At 37.3% G+C, this 21,903-nt stretch overlaps 1 protein-coding gene across 5 annotated transcripts in view; it reads right to left on the bottom strand.

The window, feature by feature from the left end:
• elmo1 (engulfment and cell motility 1 (ced-12 homolog, C. elegans)) overlaps window positions 1–21,903 on the bottom strand; it is a 108,912-nt gene that overhangs the window by 64,086 nt on the left and 22,923 nt on the right. For 4 of the 5 annotated variants that reach the window (XM_065292581.1, XM_065292611.1, XM_065292601.1 and 1 more), the window contains exon 2: window positions 634–765. In XM_065292581.1, coding sequence (XP_065148653.1) covers window positions 634–711 — 78 coding nt within the window. In that variant the 5' untranslated portion in view covers window positions 712–765. Of the gene's footprint in view, window positions 1–633; window positions 766–13,149; window positions 13,349–21,903 lie in introns of those variants that run through there. The other variant, XM_065292592.1, reaches the window with a different exon arrangement.

Here is a 21,903-nt window from a genome sequence, read left to right as displayed (position 1 = left end):
TGGCCCTCTTCAGAACTGAAGTGATCTCGGACCCTATCTTGTTCACATCACAACTCAGACCCCAGCTTTCTGTGCAGCAGTTGATTTTGATACATGTCAAAATGACACGCGAAGCGGACCGGTACCTCATTGCTTTCACATATCAATAAGAAATCGAACCACAAAAAAACCTCTGGATGTGGTCTGAGTACGGTTCACTTTTGGGTCCTTTTAGGGGATATGAGATCACTTGGTTTGTTCACATATACACACTGAACTGCTCCGAGAGAGTTTGAAGGGCTCACACGAACTAGGTGTGAAAACACCCTTAAACACATGTTTGAGCTGTCTCAACTGAAAATAACTTGTACTGCCAGATCTTAAAATATGCTATTGCCACTGATTTGTCTAAAGATCTTTTTCTAAGGTATGTTTATAAAAGATGCCTAAACATCTAAAGTCATAATCCTAAGCTTTTGGGTGCAGGACTCAAGGATTTAACATGAAATAAAATGCTCTTTCAGTTCTCAAAATGTGAGACTTCACACATCACCCCAGTGCACATTGCCCTGCACAGAGAAACTAGAGAAGTACTGTAGCAGGTGCATTGCCGCAGACATAAATCTCATTGTCTGTCCTGTTAAAAGCACTGACCTGGTCAATCTCCATTAGTTTGGGAAAAGATCCCGGCCACTCGATGGCCACCTTCAAGATATCTGCAGGAGGCGGCATGGCTGCGCAGACAGAGGGTGTGGCCTTTTACTGCTGCCTGGCTTTCATCCAAGCCTATATGGAAAAGACAGAGGAAAAGAGATCGTCTTATTATACACACTAATTAAAAAACACACTATATAACAAAACTGATTAGTACCATTACCATCATAAAGTAACATTATGTCCATATATTTAATGTAAAATGCAAGTCCATAGGTGACGTTAAGTCGCACGGGTATATTTGCAGCAATAGCCAACAATACATTGTATGGGTCAAATTTATCGATTTTCTTTTATGCCAAAAATTATTAGGATATTAGGTAAATGTCATGTTCGATGAAAATATTTTGTACATTTTCTACCGTAAATATATAAAAAAATACTTATTATTAATAATGTGAGTTGCTAAGGACTTCATTTGGACAACTTTAATGGCAGATTATCTTATTATCAGAAAATTGCCTCATATGACTGTTTTGGTGGTCCAGGGTCATATGATACAGTAAATAAGATTAAGATGCAATCAGAATATACACTCACCTAAAGGATTATTAGGAACACCTGTTCAATTTCTTATTAATGCAATTATCTAATCAACCAATCACATGGCAGTTGCTTCAATGCACAAAGGGGTGTGGTCCTGGTCAAGACAATCTCCTGAACTCCAAACTGAATGTCAGAATGGGAAAGAAAAGTTTGTATTTTAAGCAATTTTGAGTGTGGCTTGGTTGTTGGTGCCAGACGGGCCGGTCTGAGTATTTCACAATCTGCTCAGTTACTGGGATTTTCACGCACAACCATTTCTAGGGTTTACAAAGAATGGTGTGAAAAGGAAAAACATCCAGTATGCAGCAGTCCTGTGGGCGAAAATGCCTTGTTGATGCTAGAGGTCAGAGGAGAATGGGCTGACTGATTCAAGCTGATAGAACAGCAACTTTGACTGAAATAACCACTTGTTACAACCGAGGTATGCAGCAAAGCATTTGTGAAGCCACAACATGCACAACCTTGAGGCGGATGGGCTACAACAGCAGAAGATCCCACCGTGTACCACTCATCTCCACTACAAATAGGAAAAAGAGGCTACAATTTGCACCAGCTCACCAAAATTGGACAGTTGAAGACTGGAAAAATGTTGCCTGGTCTGATGAGTCTCGATTTCTGTTGAGCCATTCAGATGGTAGAGTCAGAATTTGGCGTAAACCGAATGAGAACATGGATCCATCATGCCTTGTTACCACTGTGGTGTAATGGTTGTGGTGTAATGGTGTGGGGGATGTTTTCTTGGCACACTTTAGGCCCCTTAGTGCCAAATGGGAATCATTTAAATGCCACGGCCTACCTGAGCATTGTTTCTGACCATGTCCATCCCTTTATGACCACCATGTACCCATCCTCTGATGGCTACTTCTAGCAGGATAATGCATCATGTCATGTCACAAAGCTCGAATCATTTCAAATTGGTTTCTTTAACATGACAATGAGTTCACTGTACTAAAATGGCCCCCACAGTCACCAGATCTTAACCCAATAGAGCATCTTTGGGATGAGGTGGAACGGGAGCCTCGTATCCTGGATGTGCATCCCACAAATCTCCATCAACTGCAAGATGCTAACCTATCAATATGTGCCAACATTTCTAAAGAATGCTTTCAGCACCTTGTTGAATCAATGCCATGTAGAAATAAGGCAGTTCTGAAGGCGAAAGGGGGTCAAACACAGTATTAGTATGGTGTTCCTAATGATCCTTTAGGTGAGTGTATGTTGCTGCGTTTTAAACTGCTGTGGTATTATAGAGTTCTGCCATGTAATTGATTTATGATATTGTAACAATTTTATGTTGATCTATGTGTTTTTCCTTCTGTCCATCTATTTTTTAGCTCTGTAACAACCGAACAGGCTGCAATATTTGGTAATAAAACACATTTGACCTTGGGATCAGAACAGAGAGCTGTTCTTGTAATTAGATAACGCAGAGTTTTCTTCTAGAAAACCTCAAAATTTATGTCTGAAATCAAAACCAAACAGCTCTGGCTGGTCCAACGTGTCCACTGCAAGTACATTTTATTCTTTGTGATAACGTAACATTTTAATTTCATGTTTGAACTTGATACATTTTTGTAAAACTACTCTTGATAATATTTTTTAAACTTCTCAAAGGAGCCTCACAATGAATCTTCATTTCATACCAAGTTGAGGCATAACAGTAAACTAAAATGATTCATATTAGCTGCCATCACATGAGAATAAAAATATCTAGCACATATTTGGGCCATTTAATGCACCCTTGTAATTTAAAGGTTTCACACTTTTATCTATTTGTGAAAGTGTTAAACTTCTGCATCATCGAAAAGAAAAGATGACCGATCGTCAATGTCACATTCCAGTGCCCATCCCTAGATTATTGTAAAAGCTGTATACGTTTTCTGGAGGCTTTATAACTTTATCTACAATACAGTGAAATGTAAATATAATAAAAATTCCAAGAATATTGTAGATAAGCTGATAAAGAGAATGTGAAATCCTCGAATGTCCTTTGTAAATGCTTTACTACTCCTGTTACTCAGGACAGTGCAGATCATCTTTGATCCTTAAACCCGATTTCATTTTTAATCTCTCATACAACAACACATAGGAATGATTCTTGGAGAAAAAATGAGTACACACACAGCCTGTGAAACAGGCATTCATTCAACCCATTTAAGCAAGCTGCCATGTCACTTGTAAGCCATGACTCATCCCATAATAATCTCCACAGACACTACCCAAGACCGTTGCTATGGCATCTGTTCCATAAGTCATTGTGTCAGGGTGGCTTATTTGGAAATGTTTATTTCATATCTTATAGAAATTTTCCAAGGATGACATGATTTCTGGTGACTGAAGTTGATAAATTTTAGTTCTCAGTTTAATATCAAACTCACAGTTGTTTTTCAGACAGAAGTGGGAAACGTCTAAAAATGAATTATGACTGCCAACAGCATCCTTTTGGAAACATAGCCCAAAATTAGACACTGAATGCAATTTGCACATCCTGAAGTTCTGACTGCAGTTACCGAATAAGACGCAGGGTAAGTAAATTGATGAAACAAACACATGTTTAAGTAGTGAGATATAAGCAACCCTTGCTTACAGAAATACAAGTTACCCTTTACCCCATCTGGCAGATGATTCTGTATCCCCTATGTGGACACTTCACAGTGCATACTAAAGAAGATCTAGAATAACATCACTGCCTCATGTGAATCTGACCTTCACATGCAGATGTATAAAGAGGCCTTGTGTGCAAACGTAGGAATAAATGAAACTGTAAATTACAGGAGCACAAATGTATAAGCAACAGCAATAAACCTCCAGTAGGAGTAATTCAGTTTCTACATCTGAACAGTTTATCCCTCAACACCAAGGTTATAAATCACATATATCCCATTCACAGGGCACTTAAGTCCCAGAAAATGTCTGTAAAATTGGCAGAGAGGCTACTGTGTGAACACAATCACGTCCATAATCGCTCTCATAAGCAGGACGTTTTACAGAATACATCCTGTGTGAACAAATGGCAGAAACTACGCTGTAAGGGGCGTCCCGTAGTGTGAATGTGCGTGCTAAAGCTGAGATCATTCGCCAGCATGACAAAACAGCGCATCACACGCTCCTTATGATCTTGTCATAAACTAAAATGCACTCGCGTGGTTCCTCGAGAGAGAAATCACGGATAATTATCAATCTTCTTCTGACGCTGTGGAAAAACCTACCAAATGCAGGACTTTAAATACGTTACGTGTAGGGATGCTAAACAATTAATCGCAATTAATTGTTAACAGAATAAAAGTTTTTGTTTACATCACATATGTGTGTAAACTGTGTATAATAAATTATATATATATATATATATATATATATATATATATATATATATATATATATATATATATATATATATATATATATATATATATATATATAAATAAATATATATATATATAAATATGAACACATTCATGTATAATTTTAAGAAAAAAATGTATATATTAAGTATTTATATTTATATATAATATAAATTATACATAAATATACAAATGTATATACACATGTAAACATTTCTAAAACATATACATGCATGTGTGTACATTTATTTATACAAAGTTATTATACACAGTTCACACACATATATGATGTAAACAAAAACTTTTATTCTGCTAACGATTAATCGCGATTAATCGTTAAGCATCCCTAGTTAGTCTTTCTTTATGGGATCCTTATGGTATGTGTGTGAATCAAGCATGCCGCACAAGCCCTGAAAAGTGAAGCCAAAACATCTCGATCGCCCCCCAGTGACTGGTCCCAGTATAGGTCATAAACCCCCGCCTCCCCCATGTTATTCAATGGGACTTGAGACCAACTTAACAAATTTAATTACACTTCAATTTAGGGCTGAAACGATTCATCGAGTTACTCGATTTACTCGATTCAAAAAATTCCTCGAGGCAAAAATTCTGCCTCGAAGCCTCGTTAAATTCCTATGACGCGCACTACACGCGCCGAGATCTGATTCACACGGACCGTTGTTCAATGTTCAGGAAGCACATCATAGCGCGTGGTACATTTTGAATTTAGTTGGCGCGATGGCGGAGCGAATATGTCCATAAACGGCAGAGAGAGACTGTCTAAAGGTTGGGATCATTACAATATCATTACATTCAGCATCTGAACCGAAAACATCCACTGCTGTTTCACCAAGCGTCGATGAAACAAGGTAACGTAGCTTCCGTTGATTTTAATTCCATACTGTATTTGTAGCGATGTCGTTATGCGGTTTGACTAGATATGATGTTTAGCTTTGATGTTTTTAAGTAGTAAACGTATTCACGTTCAATTGCAGGACAGTATAGATTAAAAAAGAACCCCTTCACACACACGCATGCACTACAGGCGTGTGTACCAAAAAACGGCACCACAGTGCAATCATATATGGGCAACTTGTAATCTGACATATTCTGTTCAATAATAATAATCTCTGTCTTATTGGAGTTTAGCATAAGGAAGTTATTCTCTCTCACGCGAGTCAGACCGATCGCGCAATGCATCACATATGCTTAAACTTTTATGTAGCCACGCAACAATAATTTCAGCATGCATTCACTGTATACAGCGGGACGTGATGTTGTGATTTTTCGAACGGATTCTTAACCTAAAATGCACCGCAATGCAAGTGATGCAAACCAAATGCAGCGTTCTATTAAAAAGTAATGTATGTATTTCTGCAGTACCAAAATGCAATGAAGCAACTGAACGTCTGACTGGGGTGTCACTCTTCCTCACGCACAGAACGCGTGCACACACACACAAACACAAGTGCAAGTGCGCGCATACACACAGGTTGTTACCATAGCAAATAGGCTCATCCCAGAAATGATATATTATATGTTAAAAGCCTAATGGTAAATGCTGCAGGTGTAGAAATGTACATAAACCAGATATTTACTTTGATGTCAGGGCTAGATTACAGCACGAAACCAGTTGTGCTGTGCATATTAATAAATTAAAGTGTTTAATTGTTGGCACTGGCACTTATAAACACTAAATGGGTAAAAAATTGAAATAAATAGGCTTATTTCTTGGAGCCAAATACCTCTGTTTTTTTAGAAATAAAAGCCAAATGCTTGAACATTTTACAGCCAAGTCATTTTCGTTATGCATTATTTGTTTTGGTTGTTTAAAAACACACAAAAAAATTATCCGATTACTCGATTAATCGATCGATTCAGTGCTAGATTAATCGATTACAAAAAGAATCGATAGCTGCAGCCCTACTTCAATTATCTTTTTTCCGAAGCTGGTTTCTGTCATTTACTGTAGTTTTTTATCACGCTGATGTAAATTCAAGTGTTTGTTTAAAAAAAAAAGATTTATTAAATGCTATAAAAACGGTGGTGTCACGTCATGATTGACAGCTGTGATATGTGCATTCTGCGAGAGCGAGGGCAGGGCCTTGATTTCACGGCTTTACTTCCTGCTCACGACTGGTCCCGAAATCGCTACTGCGTACACTCTAGACCCAAGATGTCAGTGCCGTATCGGGACACTGGCGGCTTCACTTTTAACCAATGGAAGAGAGCGAAAGGGTATCTTCCATCTTTTTTACAGTCTATGGTGTGAATTAGTGTTGTCACGATACCAAAATTATTGGTTCGATACCGATACTATGTCAATGGTTTCGATTCCGATACTTTTTCGATACTTTTTCTGAAAAGGGAGAAACACTCTCAAATCTCATTGCTGTGCTTTATATTAAAAACGGGACAACATTCTAATCATATAACACACTAATAAATGAACATATGAACAGCAGATATATTAAAAATTTAAGCAAAATATAAAATATATCAAAATTTAACAAATAAATTAGAGCAATGGCATTCAAGGTAAAAAAAGAAGAATTTTAGCAGCATTATCTTAGTTTTTCTCTAGTGAGCATTAGCATAGTAAAAAAAGATAAATAAGTACTTAAACAAGTGCATTGCTTTTTGTTTATATGATAAACAGATTATAGTGTAAATGTGAAAATATACCTCACTGAACGACATGAGGGTTAATAAATGACGTGTTTTTGTGAACTTAAAGCACAACAGTATCTGGGTTCATTTACTTTTTACCACAGTAAAAGTATTTTCTTGTCAGCTAAAATGCTGTCTAATTTCCTAAGTCTGATAACTGTGAGGCGATTGTATTAACTTGGATCATAACCGCCAAAACGTGACAACACGCATATCAACAACAATTTGGTAAGTCTAGAATTAATACTTTGGGATGATTATCAATCTCTCGTCGGCGTGTCGGTCCTTCAGTGCTTTGCTAGCGCCGTTAGCACGCGGCTCTGTAGCAACGCATATTTGGCTTACTTCACTTGTGTCCTTCGGGTTCGCATGTTTATTTGACTCGCATCCGAAAAAACCTCCACACAGCAATACTGCTTGGCTTTCTTGTACTGTTAAACCAGAGCGAATGAGATGAGGAGAGGAGGCGGAGCACTGCATTCACGTGCACAGTGTGTGCGGCGCCGTTTAAAAGAAAGAGAGAGAGAGCAAGAACGCGCAGCTGGTGTTTGCAGAGTTAAATAAAAAAACAACTCGCAGCTCGTCTCGGAGTATCGATTCCGCGGGACACGAGTATTGGAATCGTTTTAAAATTTCAGTATCGATATGTATCGAAATATCGATAATTTTGACAACACTAGTGTGAATGCATCCACAGATTACAGAAAATCATTGGCGGTGTGAATGAACCGAAAATCAAACAATCCCGGGGACAAATTTCAGACACATTTCCATGTATTTTCCATAATCTCTGTGTAAAAAGGGCTATATACAGTGTAAGAAACGATTAGCCATCAAGCAGACCTTGTCAACAGCATTTCGGGTATTTACATCCATGTTCCCAGCCAAAGCAACAAGTACTAAAAAAAGGCAGGCACTTATTGGTAACTATATCAAAGACGGGTTTGATTTTGAGCCTGTGCCATGAAAACCGTTGGGAGACATAAAACTGATGTATTGATTTGACCAACAGCCATGCATGGTCCACTAAAAACAGCTAGAAGATAAAGTATTACAAATGTCAAAGTCACTTTCTATCAGAAGGCTGCCATTAAAAGTTTCTGCATTTACAGTGCTTCTGATTCTCATGTGAATCTGCCAGCACAACTTAACCAACACAACAATGGCATGTCCTGTTGACAGGAAGTGAAAAAGAAAATGGATTAACTGACAAGAGGGATTTGATTTCTTTAGAGGTGTTTAAAGTGTAATAAGTTAGGCAGGCAGAGAAAGAGAGGTCTATCTCTTTCTGATAGGGGGCACACACAACATCGCCATCTCTTCACACATCCCTCCAGCACTAGAAAAACTTGCTGATTTTTACATTTGCATTTATGCATTTGACAGATGCTTTTATTCAAAGCGACTCGCGGGGCATTCAGTATTTACATGTTATTAGTATGTGCGTTCCCTGGAAATCCATGACCTTGGCACAGCTAGAGAAACGCTTTATCAGTCGAGCAACAGGAATAACTAATAAATCACTCGGAGCGACCTACCACACATGTAACCTGTCAGAAAACATGATGGTTATACACACATAACATTGCAAGGTCCTTGATAAGCACAGTTTACATTATTATAACTAGCCATTGGGTAATTTTTGAAGAAAATGTTAGTATTTGCCCATCTAAACCGGGTGGTTACTTCTTTAAGCTTATTAAGCTGTTTGGTACTTGTTTCTCAGATTTACAGGTATGTGCTTATTGGAAAACTTGACACTTAATGTAAAGTGTGACTCTGCTCTTGGACGAAAATAAAAGGTAAATTTACAGTTCCTGAAGAGTTAAAGAGCCATCTTCGTAAAAATTAGACAATGATATGGACCAAATGCTCTCGGCACATATTATATGTCCATCAAATACTTTCACTTCAAACCCGCTTAATCCCGGGCCATTCAGAAATTTTGGTTTATTGGCAGAATCCATTAAACGCCACAATATATTTTCAGCAAAGTCCTCTAAGTGCATGGAAAAAGGGATGTCAATTTTTGCAATTCCCCATATTCAATGATCGTTTACATTAATGATCAATCAAATCGAAAAATCTTTAACTGTAATAATGCAATAAGCCTTTACTGCAGTGGCATATTGCCAATGACATAAAAGTGTGCGTTAATGGCAATCAAAACACCAGCTTCCTTATTGCGAAGTAAAAAAATGTTGTCTAAATATTAATAACATGCTAGTGGGATTTTAAGTCAATGTAGTTGGTCTATTTATAAAATCATCAATTTAAACTAGGTGGATTTTTCAGTGTCGATGCTGATACCGATTTTTGTTTCATCAGCCTTAGCCGATGACCGATACAGGCTGCCGATTTTCTTGAGCCGATATTTGGAGCCGATACTGCTCACTCAATTCACATCATAAAAATGACACAATGATGATACCAGATGTTACAAGTCTCAATTTAAAAAAGTAACATTTACTGAACTTAAAAAAACTATATTTAACAAATAGTAAAAACAGGTGAGGGTGCTATGGAACCATGAACTGCACTCTCCGCAATGACGAGGAACTAACAGCAAAGGATATTGATTTCTAGCACTTTACTACTACAAATATATATAGGGGTGGTTTCATGGATAGGAATTATCTTAAACTAGGACTAGAGCTTAGTATAATTAGGAAATATAACTAGTTTTAACAAACATGTCTTACTAAAAACATTACTTGTGCCCATGAGGCAAAACACAGGGCACTGATGTATTTTAATATATGTTGAATAGAGATGTTATTAGTTTGGACATTTCTTACATTTATTTTAGTCTAGGACTAGTCTAATCCCTGTCCGGGAAACTGCCCCATAGAGATGAGAAATAAATACCTGCTTTGTCCAGCTATGATCAGCTATTAGGCCGAGCTTTCGATGTCATGGAAAGGTTGGTGTTTTTAGTCACATGACCTGCATTCGCTTGCGACTTCCAGCACTCTGTCTGTAAATAATGCTGGGAAAAAATCGGCGATCACGGCAACCACGTATCGGCCGGTTTTTTGTATTTTCTGTATCGGACCATATCAGATCCATTGCATTGGCAGCCAGCCTCGTCTCGCATGACAGTAAAAAGGCCAGGTGTGTACTTGGCATCAGGCATCGTAGTGATCATGGCTAGTTTAACTTCTGCGCACTCGCTTCATTTTTTTTCTCCTGCTGTATGCATTTTGCACAGGCTCCACACATATGTGCATGACCTTGCTTTTTCGACCACCGTCATGTTTTTTTTCACTGTCAATCATCAACAAATAATTGAAGATTAACGAATAATGGCACACACATGTAAGAAGTGCCGAGCTGCAAGAGTTTTTTACCCGTTTAAAGCAGGTTTAACAAATATATTAGAACATTGACCAATTTTTTAATTTTTTATGTTTATTCAGAAAGGACAGTGAAGACTGACTGGAGACTTTTTTAGAAATGGAGATTTTTGTACTTAGAGGGTTTTGCAGCTAAATATATTTTTTTAAACAGCCACGAAATTAACTAAAATAACATTTGTGAAAATTTCAATTACTGACTAATAACCTTTTTAATGCCATAAAAGCGAAATGACTGAACCTAAACATAAGAGCATGATAAAAATGCTCATTTACCAGAAAACGTGCACTTAAGAGGGCTTTGCATCTGAGATCTTCACATTATCTATACTCAATGTGAGAAATGATGCAGCATATAGTTGTGACAGCCGCAGTGCAGTTTAAATACTTCACTCTTGGAGAGCACACAATAGCACCACACCAAGCAGCTGCAGATCTCAACTGGGAGAAGAAACTGAGAGAAATTCACACTCATGCCCTGTATAGGTTTCAAAAGAGCCCTACAGTGATTCATATGACACCTGTACAAGAGCCTCAGATCTGTGAGGGCCTGCAAAGAAACAGGAAGCTTTATCTGTGCTGAGATTACTGAGACAACTACTGAGTTATTATAATTTAAAAATACCAAATTAATAAAAAAAGTGCAAGCTTTTGCATTTTTCAACTTCCACAAACTTATAGATTCACTAACCATGTCAAGTGCAAGCAAAAGGGAGGCTTAAAATTTGGTCTTAAGACTTTTGGATCCCTTTGAATATGAGCGTCATGGTACAGCAGTCTTAAGTGAAGGTAAAAGGAGGAGCAAAAGATGGAGAAGATACATTTTTCAAAAAGCATCTACCAAAGGTTTTTCTAATGACTACACATGATCATTTTTTCCCCTTTTTTTACAATAATGTGAGGAGGTACTTCCAATTCCTTTGGCTTTTTTATTTTTTTACATCTACTTTTTATTGTAATTTTCATTTCTTTTTTCAGATTTTCTTCCCACTGTCTTAGTTAAACATAACATTACTGTACCTAATAATGTTACTGTCATTGTAATTCTATGGGCAAATAAAAAAGCATCTACCAAAGACATTTCACAAGTTCAGCTAAATTTGTAAATGTAAGAAAAAGAGTATAAATACCAAAGTACTATAATAAAATGCGGGTTATTCTAAACCCATTGTTGGGTCAAAAAGAGATTAACCCAACCAATGGGCTAAATTAACCCAGAAAATGTTTATATATGACCCAACAATGGGTTTAAACATCCAGCATCGTCCACACATAACTGAATACTGTGTATAAGAACAACAGTGGTGCCATGTTTGTTTTTGGTAGTGTGAACTTTGTTTGACATGAATGAGACATAGATATATGTAGAAAAAATTAAAACAAACCAACATCATCACATTATATCTGTTAAAAAAAGATTTGAGGTAAATATATACATTTTAAAACTAAGGCTAAAGCATTTGTCCAAAACATATCCAACAGTTAGCTTGCCAAACAGTATAATCTGAACAAACTATTTTACATTAAACAATGGTCTGAAAGTTCCCAGCATGCAATGGCGAGTGTAAAATTATTATTATTCTATTGAATTGAATAGGCTACTGTTAAAAATGTTTGCTTACTATAAGCATGTTGTTGTTGTTTCGGCTATTTATCTGTTGTTTTAAGAGCTCTTGTCAAATGAATATGGTTTTATGATTGTAAACATGACTGAGGTTTTGTGTGTTTAGTATTGAGGTCTATGTGCATGACACAATGCTACGCTACTACTACTACTGCAAATGCATTCAACATGAACTGTTTGTGTTTAACCAGTAACTTTACTTATATTTTGGCCATTTAAGTGAATATACTAATATAACAAAGTTAAATAAAAACAATATTTAAAGTTGGGTGGACCTGTACACATTATTAGCAAAATAAGAAAATCAGCACAGCAAGAACGAATACATTTAAGTCATCTCAACATTAAATCAAATACTTAAACTTTCTTATTTAGTTCCCTATTTAATATAAAACCTCTTATAGTAATAGTAATAGATAGTGTTTTTGTTTTTGTCTTTTTCGGTTTAGGCCACAACCACAGCAGGCATTTTTGTTTCAAAAGCAAGCCCTTTGTATCTCAGGCAGTAACCAGGATATCCTGTCAAATTACTTGCACAGCAAAGCAGCAATTAACACATATACAATATATACGCACAGCTCTTTGCATTTACATCTTGCTTGTTTTACACCTTTCAGTAACAAGTTAGCTTACTGTAAGGGTAAAGTTGTACACTTCAATGTCAATACAACCATTCTACCACAAAAATAATAAAGAAAAGACAGTAGGTCAATCCTGCATGCTCAATGGAGACACCACAATGAAAAAACAAACAAAACTAACCAACAGGTTTCTTTTTTTTGTGATAAATGCAGCCTGGTTCACATATAGATCTCTAGTAACACATTAGGGTCCAAAAGCTGAGGTATTTCCAGCACCCAAAGCCACACCCTGAAGCCCTGCATGGCCCAGGTTCATCTGCAAGAATAAAGAACCTTACCCGGAAACCTCCACAACCAGCAGCTGGTCGAACAAGTTGCCGTTCCTTGTAAGCGGATTACTCTTCAGCAGTATGGCAGACAGGGTCTTCGCAGACACACATCATAAACAATCAGGACCTAAGCAGTATTTCGTACACAGCTTTACTAAACCTTGTGTTAACCAGCGAGAAAGAGAGATAGAGTGAAAGAGCAGTGAGAGAGGAAGTAGGCGTTCAACATGAGATGAGGAAACAGGTCGGCCACAGTTAAACGAAAAGGCGGCAAATTTCAAAGAAGAAGGGCAACCGAAGACGCAAGGAGGAAATGGGCATGCCGTCTTCTGGCTCGACTTATCTAACTGTGTACAATAACAGGAAGCGAGGAGACTTTTCAATTGTTTGTGATCAAGTGCTGTTTTGTCCCTTTAATTTATAAGACAACTATTTTCAGAAGCTGCATACAAGCTACGTCCATGTGGTGGTGTCTTAACATAAGGCGACATCATCTGTTCTAATCTTTTGGGAAATTCTGTCAGATAAAAGGCTGCTGTAGGGAAAAAATGAATTTTTAACTGATGGAGTGCCAGTGGATATATATTTTACATGCAATCTTACAATAAAGAAATAGTGCACCCCAAAATTTTACTTTACTTAACCACATGTCATCCCAGCTGTATATGACTTTCTTTCTTCAGTTGATCATAAGCAAAACGGAAATGTATATCAGATAAATTAAAGCAGTGGTTCACAAACTAAGGGCCGGGCCCCCCCACACAGTTTTATGACCATTTATAAGATGCTGGAGATGCACTGATATATCGGCCATGGCAAATAATCTATATCCGTCGATAAAAGCAATTTTTCACACTATCTGCTATCAGTCGATAGTTTCAAAACAGCTAATAGTGATGGCCAATATATCCCATCAATCAAAAGAGAACTGCAAAATGCAATGAATTTGAGCTTGGGGTGTAGAAAAATGTAAATAACTTCACTAGTTAATCGTTCAATATGAAAAGTCATCATATGTATGAATTACATTCAGAAAATTGTATCTTTAGAATGTAGTTATTAAGTTAGTTTGCAAGTTAATATAACCACCATAATCTGCTATCGGTATCAGTGGAAAAACTTAATTTCTGTGCGTCTCTATAAAATACATTAATTTAGTTAAATGTAAAAATAAGGCTACTAACCAACAGCACTACATCAAATAATTTAATATGTATTGTTTAATTTAAATTCTACATTTGAGATACATTTTCTTTGGGGTACCCTGGCCTAGAAAAGGGGATTCCACTGCAAAAGGTTTGAGAACCACTAAATTAAAGTGACACTCCACTTTTTAAAAAATAAGAGAGTCAAATATTTGATTTTTACAGTTTTGGAATCCATTCAGCCGATCTCCGGGTCTGGTGGTAGCACTTTTAGCATAGCTTAGCATAATCCATTGAATCTAATTAGACCATTAGCATCGCGCTCAAAAACAACCAAAGAGTTTTGATAATTTCTGTTTAAAACTTGACTCTTCTGTAGTTACATTGTGTACCAAGACTAATTCATACACAAATTGTATTCAGACATGTTAATTCAGACACAGTTTGGTGGAGGAATAATTTAAGCATAGCAATACTACGCAGTGCCTGAAAGCAGTCCCCTTGGTAACTTTCAGTAGTTCCTAGCCATTTCGGCATAGAAAAACGCAACTTTTAATTTTCCGTTGGTCTTAGTACATGATGTAACTACACTGATAAAAAACTTCTGGACATCGGTTGCACAGGATTAAATTAGGTTTTCTTAAAATGAAATCAACATTAATTAAAATTAATTTCATTTTAAGAAAACTTGATTCAATCATGTTAAACTGGTGAACATAATTAAATTACGTAGATCCAACAATTTTTTTTCAGAAAAAGCATTTTAAGAAAACTTTTTTTAAATATTTTTTCAGTGTACAGAAGAGTCAAGTTTTAAATAGGAAAAATATTGAAACGCTTTGGTTATCTTTTAGCATGATGCTAATGGTCTAATCACATTTAATGAATTATGCTAAGCTACGTTAAAAGTGGTACCGCAAGACCCGGAGAACAGCAAAAAACTGTAAAATTAATCATTTTAACTCTAGGGGAGCTGAAAAATGAGCACAAAGTGGGGTGTCCCTTTAAAGAGTTACATTTGTCATTGATATAAGTTTGTTTTGGTTTTAATTTGTTATATAAATGCAAATCATTAACCGAGGAAAACTAGCAAAAACTGGAGAGGCAGCCATCTGCGGCACCATCTTGGATCAAACTGAATTCTGCTTAGGGCGCTTCACAAACATACTGTTAAACCAAACCACCATTTTTAGTTTGAGAATTAAGGGCGGGCAATTAACACATCTTGAAGAGTCCAAATAATGTGAAAACGCATGAAATGTGTGCGACTCAAACACTTTCCCGATGTAATGACATTACATGGTCTTTCAAAAAACCTGCTATTGATTTTTTGAAAGAAATCACCAAACACTCCCCAGCCCACATAAACAAATTTGACACGAGACTGACATTGCTTTGCAGCACCATGGTAACAAAATTCATAAACAACCCATCAAGTGGAAAAATAACATGCTCAGATTAGGGCTAGCTGGAAACCGATGCCTGGTACAACAAACAAATTTAATGATCAGCGTGCTAATTGTCGCAACCCAAGGGCACATTTTAAAGAATGGAAAAAAGGGAACAAGCACAAGAGCCGCTGATTACACCATGAGCCGGCCACTCTCATTTCCCATATCTGCTTATCCTCTCACAATAGTATCCTCTCACAAGAGCATGCGTGCTAATTTCTGATGCAATAGAAGCAGCTGGGTTTAAGCACTGGGAGGTAACCACAAGACGCTCCAAAATCTCATTGCCCATTAAAGGTTCAAGAAGATGATGGGTATATTGGCTCATGCCAGTGAATGAAAGGAAGCATATGTTGGTTCCACCCACTGTGGGCTCCTAAAGGCCGACTGATCACAGTCTCACAGCTGTTGAGGTGACTCTGGGTTGCTGCCTCGCTCGAGCTATGAACAGAGATCAGCGGAGAGCTGGTCAGTGTATAATGATGGGTCTAGCCTAGATTCATGTATGGTTGGTTCAAATGGTCAAGGCCTTTGAGACAAGCTAAAGAGACATGACACATTTTTACAGATGAGCATGTCTAAAATGAAAGTGTGACGTTATTGGTGTCTTTACATTCAACAAAGTATAGCATGTTTAAAGAAATGGTATTTTTCGCATGTCATTCCAAAAGAAAAAAATTTAAATGCAAAACATTTAGATTGCTCCATAATAGTTGTTGTGGATTGTAAATCCCTAGTTACCATATGCTTTGCATAACACGAGAATGAGTAAATAATTATATTTTTACAAAACTTCATCCAGACCAGTTGGTCTGATGAGATCCACTGCTATTTCGTAACAGTGCCAAATGTGATGTGTGTCCTCTCCGTAGGGCTAAGAAAACAAAATTCTCATCTCACAACCCAAAGGTCTCCCAACTAGTGACATATACACAGCTGACCAATCTTACTCCTTAATAAACCATCTGTCTCCTTGGAGATGTGTTTGTGTTATACTATGTTGATGTTGCAATTACTATCTTAACTCTTTCCCCGCCATTGACGAGATATCTCGTCAATTAAGAGAAAACGCTTCCCCGCCAATGACGAGATTTTCCGTCTTTCCGCAATACCGCTATTATCCACCAGGTGGCGCACTTCCGAACTTTTTAAAACCGGAAGTATTGCCCTATGGCAAGCTGCTGCATGTCCGTGTCTGTTTTAAAGATCGCTCTGAATGGGATCTCTATGAAAAGTCCGTCACAAATATGGAATTATCTCTGCTTTTTGCTCAAAATATGGTGTTTTTGCAAAAACCTACCCATATTCAAAAGCTGATTGCAAAAGAACCACTAAAGGTAGGATGAAACGTTTTTTTTGTTTGAAAGCAGAGGGTCTGTTCTTTCATTTGGTATATTGTATGTTTATATATTTAAAGAAGAACATTTTCTGGAAGGCATTAAACTTTGGTGAAAATCATGAAAAACGCTGGCGCTGGCTGGCAACTTTTTTTTAAAACGCTGGCGGTGAAAGAGTTAAGTGGTCCCAACCTACCCCTATACACACCTCACCGCCTATGACAAGCTCAATTAAGTCACCAGTTCCAGCTTTGGGAACCAGTTTGCCAAAAGAGGTTACAAGTTGGTGATACTCATGATTACCAGGTATTGCTGTGCATGTATGATTTTTGTCAATTTCCAATCTCCGAATAATTGATTAATCCTCAAAATCTGTATCTTTGTCTGATACGGAATTAATCATAAGGTTTGTTTACAAACACACACACACAGAGCTACTGAACTGCTTTGAGATACAGCCAATGAGAGCAGAGCTCAACATTATTATTCATGACCCTTTCGAAATAACGTAATGGTAGACCATTTCATTTTGGGGAGAAATCCTAAGGTTGTAAATGGACTTGAAACAAGGAGTAAAAAGCAAAATTATCGGTGTTGGTATGGGCGGATGCCAATTGAACTAATCAAATATCGGTATGGTCACAGAAATATTGTATCGGTGCATCCCTACTTTTCACAGAACAAAATTACCTTTTTTAATTTCAATTAAATGAATAAACAATTCAAATAGCACTCAATTTATTTCACTTTTGTGGCAGATTCACTTGGTGAACAGATGGGGAGCGAGTGCAAATATGCATCTGAGCACTTCCACACCAATTCAAATCATCTTTATTCTAGATAGAGTAAACAAAGCTCTTTAAAGGGGACAACATGAGATGTATGCTGCTGCTAGCCTACAAGATTATATAAAATTTTATTTTCCTCTTCCTAAACCAGGAAAACCAATTTGTAGGTTTTCTATTTTTTTGCATTTATGTAACAATGTGAAATGAACATGAGCAGATTATTCTGTAAAGAAGGGAAAAGTATTCAAGGAATGATTTACAGTGATCATTGAGCGAATGAGTAATGTGAACATTTAATGCAACGTGTCGTGAGGTGACAGTTTGGTCACAGTGACATTTCTTTAGCAAGGGGAAAGTGGGTTGTTTTCAGGTTTCAGACTGACAAGAGATGGAGGTGTTAGTCACTGGCTGCAGGCTTACATGGCTCCTGAGCCCAGCAGGCAACACTGTAAACAAGTCAGATTCAGACGACACAAATGGGCTTTTCACAAGTGTTAACCCAACCAAATTGGTTAACATAATCATTTAATTATGATTCACACTGTTCACACTTTACACTGGGTTAGAAGAAAATAGAGAAAACTCAAAGTTTGATTTAAACCATTCAATTAACTATCATTTCAATCTTTGACATGGCCTTAGTCAAATTTGAAGATATCAAGATATTTTTTTAAAGAATGTTCTTTACATTATGTTAGAGATGTAACAATTACTGGTTTAATGGTTCACCATGATAAAAATGTCCATCGGTAAGCATTACCACATAATATTTTTAATATTATTTCATTCACGTCTGCTCCCATGTGTTTGTGATGACAGTGCTTCACTCACTGACGGAGTTTAAATAGAAAAAAATGTACACATTTAGAAAATTCAGTTGTGCTGACGCATATTTACTTAATATTTCTTTAGACAGATTCATCTTTTCTATCCATTTTCCATTAAATGATGTGATCTGATGAGATTTAAAGGTTTGTTTCTCTGAGTTGCTGTGAGTTAAAGGTGACATAGAATGATTGAACGGAGTATTTATCCTTGTTCTGTGATGTGACATGTAGACAAAAATGTTTTTGTTTGGGTCTGTAATGCCTTAGAAGCTTGCTAAAAACCTCTCTCAGATAGCTCTATTAGGGTGGGGGATTTTAAACAAGTGGTTTTGCACCTATTTGGCTCCCCCTACTGGCTTCTCAATCTCATTACTGATTAGCTGACTTTGCTGCCACTCAAAAAATGTAGCCAATTATTTTAAAGTGGAGGGGCAGTGAGATGCCTGTGATGTCATAAGCATCAGTTTTTCAGATTGGGCCGTTTTCTGGCTGACATTTCTAAAAGAGGAATTTCTATGAGTGAGACTGAGATGTTTAGCATGTCTAGCACTTTTTGGATGTTCGTGAATGCAGGTAGTAGGGCTGTCACTTTTTATTCGATATTCAAATATGCATTCGAACATGACGTGAAATATCCGTATTCGAACTTTAAATAAACCATCCGGTTTTTTAAATGCTATGTGTGGCGCATTTTTTAACAGTAACACCTCGTAATAGGAAGGAGGCTGAGAGTGAGACCGACGACGGCAACTGTGCGCAATAGAGGGAATCAGATGGGACCAAATGTGCATGTCAAGATAGAATTATAGTTTGTATATAAAATGGCATATTGTTTATAGTGTTAAATATTATAGCAGAATAAAAATACGTGTTAATACGTTCGCATTATGAAATTAGCATGTATGAAGATAATTTCATCATTTTTACAACGCAACGTAAACTTTATATTAAACAACAACAGCATTTGTCTTGTTAACGGATTTGAAATGATGATGTGTTGACTGTCGCGCGTCAAATAGACGACAGAGTCAAGTGAGATCTGCTTAACTCATCTATAAGTTTAATTTCATCTCAAGTATCAAAGGGTTTGTGCTCTCTATCATTGAAAACGGTCAAGCAAACAGCACGCGCAGAGATAATGCACTTGTCAATGACGGCTCACAAACGCGCGGGTTAGGCTGTATGTGTGCTTGTTGTCAATGAGATTACTTCTCACAAACACGCTCAAGCGCGGGATATGTGTGCTTGACAATAAAGGGCATTAAATCCACAGAATTCCGCAGAGTTTTCTGCCGAAATCTGCGGGCGCGAATTCCGTTTGGGTCTGCCTATACACTCCTGCTGCTATTTAAGTTGTCAGGTTATTGTTTGTAACTGTTCTGAATTGTTTTTTTTTATATATATAAGTTTGTTATTCATAAGTTGATAACCTGCTGTTTCAAACATTAAGTAAAAAGGTAATCCAGAAAACCCTGTTTATGACTGTCACTGTTAATAATTTTGTGATTGAATCTCCATTACGGTGGGATTTTTTTATGCGCGCGGGGGGGGGGGGGTTGCTAGATATTCGAATATATTCGGATACATTGCATGATATTCGAAATCCGTTCGAATTAGATTTTTCTCAAAAGTGACAGCCCTAGTAGACTACCATTATTCAACAAGGACAAGGTAAAAATGGTTTTTCATTCTCTGTCCCCTGAGTGCAGGTCATGCACGTTGTCCAGCTCTCTCCTGGGTCATAAAGTACACCCGATTTCTTACAACACACACAGACAGATGGCTTGCTAATGTGTCCTGTGTTTATATGAAAATCTGATTTACCTACTTGTGTTTTACCTGAACTAGATGAACATTTATCTCACGACCCCAAATGTGCCATGATTAATGTTACTTATTTAATGTTTTTGCGGGAAAAAAATGAACATACCACACTTTTTTTCATAGTTTGGCTGGTCCTGCAACTTCTAGTGAGGCGTGACTTGTAAGTCAGTATGAATTAATTTTGACATATATGATGCGAGAGACAACATTACCATCTACAGCCGCAAGAGTCCAATATATGCACCTATTCAGCCTGCGGTTCTGTGTGCTATAGTTTAGTTAAATAACTTGCCTTTCCAGATTAAATGTCTGTTCTTGGGCTCTTAGCAAAAGCTAAAACATATTTTAGTTAATATAACACTTTCAGTGCTCAAAAGCAAATTTCCTCCAAATGTGCAAAACACATGAAAATATAATTAGGTTATGACTAAAAACAATGTGAAAAATCCTTTAGAAGAGAAACTACTTCCACATTTACTTACAAAAAAGACGGCAATCGACCCACAAATATGAACTTCCCATCCGCAACCCACCTGCACTCCATAAAAACAAATAGAACTGCCAAAAACCAATCTTCATTAGACATATGTAGAAAAAAAGATGATTTTGTGGAATAAAGTTACTTCATGGTTTGGCTGAACACTAGAAATCAACCATCACTCTTCACGAACGTGCCAATGCACACACAAGGTCTAAAAATGTTAACAAGGCCCCAAGCCCACCAAACCACATCCCAAAACTAAACTAGAACATTTGAGGGCTTTAAAATCATCCCTCGCCTCATTGCACTGGTTTTTCTGGCTAAATTAAACTAATTAGTAATAATGAGACAGGATGAGGGAACTTCATGCAATCTTCCAGACATCCCCGCAAGACCTCGGCTAGTCCAGCGCTGGAAACTGACAGATGTGTAATGGACATTGCTAAGAAAAAGAGAGACACTGAGAGATAGAGAGAGAAAGATAATGCTAGAGAGGGTGAGAAAGAGAGAGAGTGAGCGTGAAACGGAGTGAGAAAGAAGGTGTGTGAGAGTACCACCTCATTGTTTATTGTTATTGTGCATCTCTTGTCATTACTGTTTTTATGCTTTGGTTAAATTGTAACTAAACACAACTAAGCCCACTGACCACCCACATGCCACGGTCTTCTCATCTTATGCTCGCGCAAACTGACATCAAACAAAACCGATTTCCCATTGAAGAGGATTAAATGATGGACTGCAATCATTGAACATGTTTCATGAATGACTTCTCAGAAAAAGGAAAAGCCCGCCAGTCAAGCCATCCTGAAAATGCGCATCTGACCTCCGACCTCCAGGCATGACACAATGGACCGTTTGACACCGATTCTGACGGATAGGTCTTGTTTAGGAAACCATGGGAACCATCTTC

This window comes from Paramisgurnus dabryanus, chromosome 19 (genome assembly GCF_030506205.2).
Source record: "Paramisgurnus dabryanus chromosome 19, PD_genome_1.1, whole genome shotgun sequence".
In the NCBI taxonomy this organism is placed as follows: Eukaryota; Metazoa; Chordata; class Actinopteri; order Cypriniformes; family Cobitidae; genus Paramisgurnus; species Paramisgurnus dabryanus.
This window is presented reverse-complemented; position numbering and strand designations above follow the sequence as displayed.